At 34.6% G+C, this 11423-nt stretch overlaps 1 protein-coding gene across 1 annotated transcript; it reads left to right on the top strand.

Annotated features, from left to right (window-relative positions):
• Positions 1 to 2778: 2778 nt before the first annotated feature.
• LOC107853354 lies at positions 2779 to 3225 on the top strand. Its single transcript, XM_016698376.1, has one exon. The coding sequence runs from the start codon at positions 2779 to 2781 to the stop codon at positions 3223 to 3225; it is 447 nt and encodes a 148-aa protein (XP_016553862.1).
• The last annotated feature ends 8198 nt before the right edge of the window (positions 3226 to 11423 follow it).

Here is an 11423-nt window from a genome sequence, read left to right as displayed (position 1 = left end):
CAAACGATGAGCAAATTATGAAGAGTACGATGAAAGCATGATGCCTTAAAATCTGTCGTAGGAAATTGAGTAACTCAAAAGTCAGAAGAAGCCTAATATGAACGAAACTAAAGTCATCAATTTCGGTGATGAAGTAATGACAAAGGAAACACGAGTCGTCTACACTTGGAGGGTGAAAGTAAGTAGGAATTGATAAGTCTGCTCAAGCAATACATCGACGTGTTTTCTTGGTCTTATGATGACATGCCTGGTTTAAGCAATGATATCGTCTCACATCGACTGCCGACTAACCCCGCATGCCCGTCGGTGAAGCAAAAAATAAGGAAGTTTAAACCCGACTTGAGTTTGAGAATTAAGGAGGAAGTGACCAAACAAATAGAAGTCAACGTTGTGAGGGTTACAACTTATCCCACCGGGCTGGCCAACATTGTGCCAGTATCGAAGAAGGACGGGAAGATAAGAATATGTGTGGATTATCGGGATCTGAACAAGGCTAGTCCAAAGGATGATTTTTCTCTCCCAAACATTCACATTCTGAATGATAGTTGTGCAAAACATGAGTTACAATCATTTATTAATTATTTTGTGGGATATCATCAAATCCTGATGGATGAGAATAATGTAGAGAAGACAGCCTTTATTACTCTGTTGGGATTGTATTACTACAGGGTAATGCCGTTTGGACGCAAGAACGTCGGTGAAACACACATGAGGGCCATGACCACCCTTTTTCATGATATGATCCATAAGGAGATTGAGGTATATGGATCACCTGGATGACTTACGAAGGTTCTTAAAAAGGCTACAAAGGTATGAACTAAAGTTGAATCCAGCTAAATGTGCCTTTGGAGTTCCCATAGGAAAATTATTGGGATTCATTGTTAGTAAGAGAGGAATAGAGTTAGATTCGTCCAAGATAAAGGCAATCCAAGACTTACCACCTCCTAAGACCAAAAAGGATGTAATGAGTTTCAAGGAAAAACCCAATTACATCAGTCGGTTCATAGCCCAGTCCACAATAATTTGTGAACTAATATTCAAATTGTTAAAGAAGGATGTCGCCACTGGATGGACTGAAGAATGCCAAAAGGCTTTTGACAAAATCAAGGAGTATTTGTCTAACCCACCAGTATTGGTTCCACCAGAACTGGGAAAACCATTGTTATATCTATCTATTATGGATAATGTATTTGGATGTATGTTAGGGTAGCATGACAATACAGGGAGGAAAGAGCAAGCTATTTACTACCTTAGTAAGAAGTTCACACCATATAAAGCAAGGTATACATTATTGGAACGGACCTGTCAAGCATTGTCTTGGGTCACGCAAAAGTTAAGGCACTACCTGTCCGCGTATACCACGTACTTGATTTCAAGAATGGATCCACTTAAATACATCTTACAGAGGCCAATGCCTACTGGAAAATTGGTAAAATGGCAGATTTTGTTAAGTGAGTTTAACATTGTGTACGTGACACAAAAGTCCATCAAAGGACAAGCTTTGGTTGATCACCTCGTAGAAAATCTAGTGAATCAAGATTATATGTCGCTCAATACCTATTTTCCTGATGAAGAGGTGTTGTTTATAGGAGAAGACATCTCAGAGCCATATGATGGATGGAGGATGTTCTTCGATGGAGAAACAAACTTTAAAGGTGTCAAAATTAAAGAAGTCCTAGTTTTAGAAACAAATCAACATTACCTGATCTCGGCAAAGATTAGGTTTCCTTGCACGAATAACATGGTGGAATATGAGTCTTGTATTCTCGGACTTAAGATGGCAGTTGACATGGACATTAAAGAGTTATTGGTGATAGGAGATTCAGATTTATTGGTCCATCGGGTGCAAGGAGAATGGACCACAAAGAATGTCAAAATCCTTCCTCTTGTGCAATGTGTTACGGAATTGAGCAAAAGGTTTACAAGATTGAATTCAAGCATGTCCCTCGAATTCAAAATGAGTTTACCGATGCCTTGGGAACACTATCTTTAATGATTCAACATCCAGATAAGAATTACATCGATCCCATCAAGGTGGAGATACACGACCAATAAGCATACTATTTCCATGTAGATGAAGAGCCAGATGGAAAGCCATGGTACTACGATATTAAGAGGTTACTCGGAGCAGGAGAATAACCAGAAGGCGCTACTAGCAAGTAGAAGAGGACTTTAAGAAGGATGGCCAATCACTTCTTTCTCAATAAGGAAATCCTATATAGGAGGACTCCAGACCTAGGATTGTTATGATGCATCGATCCGCAGAGGCTACAAGATTGTTGGAGGAGATACATGCAAGAACATGTGGACCTCACATGAATGGTTTCATGCCTGCAAATGAGATTTTGAGAGCTGGATACTTTTGGATGACCATGGAGAGGGATAGCATTCGATAGGTGCAGAAAAGGCCACCAATGTCAAGTTCATGGAGACTTTATATGAGTTTCGCCAAACGAACTCAATATGACGGGTTCTCCTTGGCCGTTTGCTGCTTAGGGCATGGTTGTTATTGGGCCCATAGAGCATCCTACGGATAATGGACACCATTTTATCTTGGTCGCTATCGATTACTTCATGAAGCAGGTTGAGGCCTCAACACATAAGGTCGTAACCAAGAAGGTGGTAGCAGATTTCATCCACAACAACTTAGTCTGTCGGTTTGGAATTCTAGAGTCAATTATAATAGATAATGGGGCAAATCTTAATAGCGACCTAATAAGAGAGATTTGTAAAAGATTTAAGATATCTAATCGAAATTCCATAGCATATCGACCATAAATGAATAGAGCGGTTGAACTCATAAATAAGAATATCAAGAGGATCTTGAGGAAGATAGTGGACGGTAATAGGGAATGGCATGAGAAGTGTCCATATGCTTTACTTGGATATAGCACCACAATCAGAACTTCTACTGGGGAAACTCCCTACATGTTAGTTTATGGGTCGGAAGCAGTGATACCTGCAAAAGTTGAGATTCCTTTATTAAGAATCATCCAGGAGGTTGGTCAAGATGATGTTGAATGGATTCGTAGCAGAATCGAGCAGTTGATGCTCAGTGACGAGAAGAGATTAGATATAGTCTGTCATGGTCAACTCTATCAAAATAGAATGATCAAGGAATTCAACAAGAAAGTCAAGCCTACTCGATTCACACTGGTACAATTAGTATTGAAGAAGATATTCCCTCACCAAGATGAAGCCAAAGGGAAATTTGCGCCGAACTAGTAAGGTCCTTACATAGTCCACCGGGTACTCTCAGGAGGAGCAGTAATTCTTGTAGAAATAGACGACATGGTAAGCACGAAGCCGATCAATTCAGACGCCATTACGAAGTACTACATTTGAAGACATTAGGACTAATTGTCATTTCTTTATACTTTCGTATTTTTTCTCTAATGTCACAGAACTACGTATAAGCCTGACTTCCCACGGCGGGATACGTAGGCCGCCACATAGGGTTTGGTTTTCCTTAGAAAACCAAAAATATCATGCTTTCATGTACTCAGAAATACACTCGACCTGACTTTCCATGGCGAGATACATAGGCAATCCACGTCGGATTCGATCCCTTCATATTTCTACATTTCCATTGTACTGAACTACGGTCCAACCTGATTCCACTCGGATACGTAGGCAGACTGAGTAAGTCTCGTTCATTGCATTATTTTACTTTATCCTTTGTATCAAACTACATTATGACCTGATTCCTATTCTTAGGATACGTACGCAGCCTGAGTCAGGCTTGGTCACTGCACTACATATTTTCACTTTTCCCGTTGTAATTGAACTACGTCATGACCTGATTCCACTTAGATATGTAGGCAGTTTGAGTCAGACTCAATGGCTGCATTTTATTTTTCTATGTCCACCTTTTAGTTACGTACAGACATGATTACTATTTTAAGGATACGTAGGCAACTTGAAAAGTTCGGTCTTACCTTTAGGAAAATCCCCTTTGCTAATGGTATAGCCTTAGAGTATAAGAAATCTCACCGCCAAAATCGTCGTACCATCGACAATCAGAGAAACTCAACCTTAAGGACAAAGCTTCATGGGTCACGATCAACAAATGGAAGCTTAACAAATTTTTGAAAGTGTCATAATCTAAAAACGATAAAGGATTACTATATCTATGTAATATATTTGCGAAAACATATATACATATATGTATCTTTCACCATACTTTCCAACTTTCCCACCTACTGAGACTTCAGATTTGGGAGTGATCGAGCAACCGAGAGAGTGTTGGAGAATTTCGTAAACAAAGCCAGGATCCCCAAGTAGACACAAATTAACACCCCCTCCCAACTAAGAATTTTTCTTTGAGCACAGGATAATAGGAATTGGGAGACGACATCAAGTTAAGCTTTGGGATAGGATCAGGGGCATCATGTGGCTTACCACCGCGACATAAGTCAAATATTAGTCCTTTACTTTTTTCTCTTTACATACATTTATGCAAATCCTCACAAGCCCTAAGAGTTTTATTCGAATTTTTTCGCAGGTAAATTTTGAAGACCCGGGTCAGAAACAAAGAAAAGAGGATCCTCATAGGAAGATTAGGCTATTTACTTCTCCTAACAAACTCTGGAAATTGGAGCCAACCACCTAACTACATCGAGTAACTCCGCAAATTAAGAGAGCGTCATCTGACTTCAAAAAAGTCAAGATTCTGCCAACCAAGGACTGTATATAAGCAAACAAAGTTAAGTTTCTGCATTTTGAGTACTGTATATATGCAAAAAAAGTTGAGCTTCCGCATTTCAAGGAACTGTACATAAGCAAACAAAATTGAGTTCCACATTTCAAAGACTGTACATAAGCAAGCAAAGTGACCCTCTGCCATATCGGAGGATGCAAATGAGCAATACGACTCTCAGCCATATCGAGAGTTGTGCACCAGTAAGGGGAACTCCCCTCCATAAATCAAAGAATATACATAAGCAAAGCAATATTCCGCCATATCGGAGAATCGTATTTCAGCAAAAAGAACAGAGCATGCCAATCAGAGGCCCACACCATAGCAAGTGCACAAGAAAGCTACTATCACAGTGATATCAAGTTCCAACAACGATACAATCATCTAGTTCAGACTGAAGGTCGCCTTGCCAATATAAGGCAGTTTACCTTTGGGCAAATGTCCCCCCGTCAGAGGCTATTAACATTTCAGCTGACGGAGGCTATGTATATTTCAGCCGATAGAGGTTATTCACAGTTCAGCCAACGAAGTTTATTTACATTTTAGCCGATAGAGGCTATTTATATTTCAGCCGACGGAGGCTATTTACATTTCAACTGACTGAGGCTATTACATTTCAGTCGACGGAGGCTATTTACATCCCAATCGACAAAGGCTATTTATATTTCAGTTATTGCCCCGCCAGTCGGAGGCCTCCATAAACAGAGACAATACTAGTTTGAATATCTGAACTTTACTCTTTATATTACCATTTCAATTTATAATTTTTTAACAAACTAGTACTTTTCACCCCTTCTACCTATTTTGCAGGACCATGCAGTACAACGTAGAACTACTCTCTTAGCAGCAAACTGGGGCAAGCTAGTAGAATGTCAAGCATCCCTAGCTACGTCAAGAATTCTGGCGAAGAAACTCAACCTAACTTAACTCGAAATTTTCATAATTTTTAGTGTCATCACCTAGTGTCGTCTTAATCTGACGCTGGGCAATTTTTCAAAATTCATAATCTACTTCTCTCTCAAAATTCTCAACAAATATTTTATCCAACGTCTCCTCATCCCCAACTATTTTAAACAGTCAATTCGGGAATAAGTGCAACCATATCCTTTCCATTCATGTTGAAACCTTTATTATCCTCCTCGAAGCAACCCAGTGTCACCATAACTCTATACTGGGCAAATTTTGAGGTTTATCAAACTATGATACAATTCAAACTACAAATGGCCTGATTTCTTGTGAAGCTCGAGATATGTAGGCAGCTCAAAAATCGGAGCCCGACCGTAATCTTCCAAGCATTCTGTTTTGCCCGAGACAAAATTGGTTACGTTAACATGAGTGCCCAAAGAGTTTCACCTAAATCTTCGGTCACTCAGGGGCAACTGTTGACACCCAATTTTGGCTCGCACTTTTTTCTTTAATTATTTTATCGATGCTCTTCGTCCCTCAATAATTTTCAAAAATTAATTAAAAAATAAGATTTGTATTTTTGTTTCTATTCCTACAAAAGAAAAAGGAAATTTATTTTCTATCATAATATAAAATATTTTTAATTAAATATTTTAATGAATAAAAATATATATATCTTTTAGTATTTGCATTCACAGTATTTCTAATCTTTTATTTCGGGACGATATTGTGACCATATGTATATATATATTCTTATTACATAAAATATATATATTATAAAAAGTACATATACTTTCTCATATTCTTGTTTTTATATATTATATTCTTATTTTTTAAACGCACACATATATATGCATATAATTTATTAATATTAAATCGCAAAAAATATTAAATTGAACGCTTACACAAAATATGTCTATAATTTATATACGCACGTACTAAAATCATTTTTAGGAAATCAGGGAGCATCGATAAATTTAATTTTAATATAAAAAGCGTATTCGTGCTATGCATAATCCAACTTCATTTTTATTACAATTTCTATGTCCGCTTCGTCACTCCGCCTCATCAGATATGATTTAACCCAATCCGACGATTTATCTTAAAATCCAAAAGGTCCAAAAATGTTCAGTTATTTTTTATATATAATTTATTTTTGTTTAACTATCTATTTATTTGTATATTTGTTTTTCTATTTTTCTCTTCACTTTAAATTAAATTCGAACCGTTCGATTGAATATCGAACGGATCGAAAATAGTTATTTTGAAATTAACCTTTCATATATTTATCCGTACGTGCATATATTTTATTTTATTTGCTATTATTATTTTAAGGGTAATCTCTTCAAGATCGTCTGATCAAAAGATCGAGCGGATTAAAATCAGTCCAAAAATACCTGACTGACACAAATTGATCCAGTCTATTAATTCCTTTTTCCAATTCGAGGGAATGTTTATATATATGTCTATATATATTATTATTATTTTATTTTTTTTATATATACATTTTAGTTTGAACTGTTCCGACTAAAATCGAATGGATAAAAAATGATCAATTTTTAATTAGTTTTTTTTTCATATATTTACTTATATATACATATATATAAATATTTATTTATTTTTTATTTTTTAAAATGCTATTTTAAGACCGTCTAATCTTTGATCAGACGGCCCATATTATTAGTCAACAATCAGTATAACAATATTTTTTTTCAACTCTTTTCTCTGAAAAAGCCAGTCACGTGTATTGCCTTCCCTAAGAATCAACATGTAGTCACCATAGATATTTCCCATCCACTTTCCCCAGATACAAGAAAAAATCAAATGGCTTTTTCTTTTCTCCTTCCCCTCTCTCCGCTACCACTAAAAATGCAACCCTAGAACTGCCATAGCTGCCGCCCCTATGCGAGAATCTCTCCAAAACTCGCCTCTTCCACCCCTTAAAACCAAAAATCAGTAAAAGCACAAGTTCCAAATTCATATAAGGATGAAAAATCGGTCCAAGCAGCCATTAATGGCTTCAAAATCAAAGATCCTATTCAAATATTTCCCCCTTCTTCTTATTATTTTATTGTTAAGGTTTCAAATCTAGACCTTTCAAGTTCGGATTTTCACCTATAAATGGGGGAGGGGTCGGACAGTGAAGGAACAAGATAAGATCGAGAGAAAAACAAGTAAAAAAATCATCAAAAAGGAAAGACAAGTGGAAGAACAAGGAAAATTAGAGTGAAAGAGGTAAAAAAAATGTGAGAAGGGTAGAAGATCTAAAAAAAAGAATGAGTGAAAGAAAAAAATTCAAGAGAAACGCAAGTCTTGAAGAGATATTTTGGATCTGTGAGAAAGCAAGACAATTGAAAATTTTGAGCTCTAAAAAAAAGAAAAGAAAATTGGATTTCGGATAAGCTTTTGTAAAAGAAAAAGTTTTCCAAAATTATTATTTCTTTCTGATTTTGGTGAAGTCGGAGTCCGATAGTTGTGTTATTTGTCGCCGAAAAATTCTCATCGTCGAAGCCTCAGTTTTGTTGCCCGAAGAAAGGTGCTGAACCCCTCTTTTATTTCATTTTTCGTCTCCTTTTCTTTATCTTAATTGGTGTTGAGCATGTAGACTGAATTTACTGAAGTTTTGTGTTGTTAAATATGGACGGTTGTGTGTATTTTTTTTTGGAATGAAGATTGTGGTTTGTTGTCATTGTTTTGTTGTTGTTTCAGTGTACTGGTTTGTTTGGGACGTATGAATATGGGATGATTGTCGCAGTAATTTTGTTAAGACATATGTAGAAAATTTCGGTTAAACCTGTTTCTTTTGCTAAAACTCCATTGGTAATCATATGATGTTGATCAAGTCTCTTAAGTTGTGGTGTTATTTGAATCCTATCAATGGGTGTTAATTCTCGATTTCAAAATTTGTTTCGAAAGACTTGTGTTAGTAAATGTATGTATTGGTATGCCTATTTTCTTTAAACGACTAAAATTTTAATTCATTACTACATGATTATCTTATGTAGCTCAATCTTTGTCAAATAACATTCAGTATCTGCTAGTATGGAATTATCCTTCAGTAGTTAGTGTCCTTTTCTTTTTTTTCTCTCCCCCCCCCCCCCATGATTCAAGATTCATGTGAAAATTACAAAAAAATACAAAACCCAATTGGAACAATTATACGTTATCATCTTTGTCAAAGAATAAGAGATCTTTTTGGACTGCATTGGTTATTTCTCCTACACTTTGTTGAGTTTCTTTTAATCGGACCAAAAAAATATATTAGCTTAGGGACGTGCCAAGAATCTTAATAGTAAAAGGTTAAGAATTCTTCACTTTTAAGATTGTTCATCGCCCCCTTAATTAATGTCACGATTTCTCTTTGAGAGTGGTTAAGGTGTGATAACTCTTAAAATTTGGTTTTACTGCCTTTTAAACTTAGATTAGAAAAACACATTCATGAGTGCATGTTAATGCGCACGTTCTTTTTTATATATTACATTTTGACTCATGTATTTATTATATTTCTTTATTTCATGTTCATTTACCCAGTAGTACTTAATTTTCTTATGTGTGGCCCAATTTGATCTAAATATTCGTTGTCAAATGAACCGGAGGTGAATGACATTTTTTGTTTCTCTTTTTTTAGATTGAAACATTTTACATTAGATTTAAGATTGCTTGGTTACGCCTTGATGTTTCAAGGCTAAAATTTAGGAAGTTGGACCCCTTTTATTATTATTATTATTATTATTATTATTATTATTATTATTATTATTATTATTATTATTATATATGAACAAGATATATAATTGTGGGTGAACGAGCCACAAAATAATATATTCTATCCCATGGTGAACATGTTGTGCATGAACTTTAAATGTAAAGCGCAGGATTATTTTTTATCTTATATGTTGTTAAAATACCATATTTCGATTAAGTTTAAATAATCACATGTGATGTTTGTCTATTGATCTACTTTGTTTTTTCTTTAATTTCATTTCTTCTTGATTTATTTGGATGTTTTAACCTTGTTATCTTGTTTTCTTTTATATGAACTCGGGAGTCGAGAATTCCGCAGCGGAACTCGTTTTGACCCAATTAATCGGGTCAATCGCTATTAGGATCACTGAGCTTCGAGATTGCATTACTTGAAAACTCAAACTCCAAAATGGAGTCTAGTACCCCCTTTAGTTTGTCCCTCGTTAAATTATCCGTATTATATTGTGTTAATATTGTTATTGTTTTGCAGCTAACTTTATGTTCATTGTTGCTTTGTTGTGATGACTTCATTAATTCATTGTTTTATAATTTCTTTATTATGTGTCGGATTTTATTTTAAAATGAGACATTATTTCATATTGTTGCGATTAACGCATAACTAATCTATAGGAGCGATTTTTTAAAAGATTAGTGGTTCTTAAATTTAGTCAATTGTTTAGTTAAGTCATCTTGTTGTTTAAAGGTTAGCTAATAAATGAACGTAGTAATTCCTATCATTATTTTAGAGTAAAAATGAATTTTTGGAATTAAATTAGCAAGAAAGTAAGTAGCTGATTTTAGATTTGAATCACTGATTTCAATTTGTTTGATGAATAATGCTAACATGTTATGTTATTTTACAAACATTATTAGAATTTTTCAAACCTCCAAGGAAAGATATGCAAGGTATAAATATCCATCCGCTACTACGTATGAGGTACATTATTTTCGACATTACTAAAAATTATTTTGTCATTACTATTGTTCATATTAATTGCCAATGTTACTACTTTATTATTTACACTATACTTATCATCATTTTTTTAACAAAAAAAAGGATCATCGGCATTATTTTTATTACTGTTATCCTTGATTACTACCACTATTATTATTATCATCATCATCATCATCATCATCATCATCATCATCATCATCATCATCATTATAATAATAATTATTATTACTATTATATTATTATCATTATCATTGTCGTTGTTATTTTTTTTCTGCAAAAGCTACACATGATTACCTATTTTTGCATTCTTAAAAATATATTTCGTAAATAAACTCCATGCTTTCAAATACTTTATTTATTTTCATATATAATCAAAATTGAATATTTAAATTCAAATATCTTTTCAAATTTCCTAATAGAATTATAAGACTCTTATAAAAATTATATTATCATTTTTTCATAGGCATGCATATTTTCATAATGATTACGTTCGCGTACATGGTAGCGTCATGTTTATTGCACCTTAAATTTTCTTCTAAATAATAATAAAATTTTTCTATCACTATTTTTAGCGAATAACGAGGTAAAAGTTTTTCCTAACATTTTCCAAAACTAAACGTAAGGACTATCTTCGGATAGGCTCTGAGGAGTGCCTAACATCTTTTTCTCAAGTAATCAAAACTCTTACTCAGAATCTCAAAATATTTCCGAAAGACCAAAATAGGGTTTTACAAATAAGAAATGGTTTTTTTCTAATTTTCCTAAAAAGTTAGGTGGCGTCTTTAAAATATAATTTTCAAATCCCAAGAGTCACTAGACGTCACCAGATGACATGTCCAGTTTTGACTGGTTCGAAATAGGGCGCGATAGGGGTTTCAACTAATGCAGTTGAAAGACGGGTGCGGACGGGTTGAACCAACTTTTTAAAAAGGGAAAATAATACTTTTAGTTCTTGTGTTATTGCATTATTATTATTATATTAGTCCTTATAATTTGTGACCAAAGATATTTAACCCAATTATTGATACGTGGTTTTAGTCCTTATACTAACGGAAGCCAAAAAGATTAATGGACTGGCTAATATTAAGGAGGGCAAATCGGTAATTCTCTACTCGAAGAATT

Source organism: Capsicum annuum, chromosome 1 (assembly GCF_002878395.1).
Source record: "Capsicum annuum cultivar UCD-10X-F1 chromosome 1, UCD10Xv1.1, whole genome shotgun sequence".
Taxonomy (NCBI): domain Eukaryota; kingdom Viridiplantae; phylum Streptophyta; class Magnoliopsida; order Solanales; family Solanaceae; genus Capsicum; species Capsicum annuum.
This window is presented reverse-complemented; position numbering and strand designations above follow the sequence as displayed.

Excerpts from the sequence above, each read along its gene's own strand:
- LOC107853354 (XM_016698376.1), top strand. The coding sequence starts at position 2,779 with ATGAATAGAGCGGTTGAACTCATAAATAAGAATATCAAGAGGATCTTG.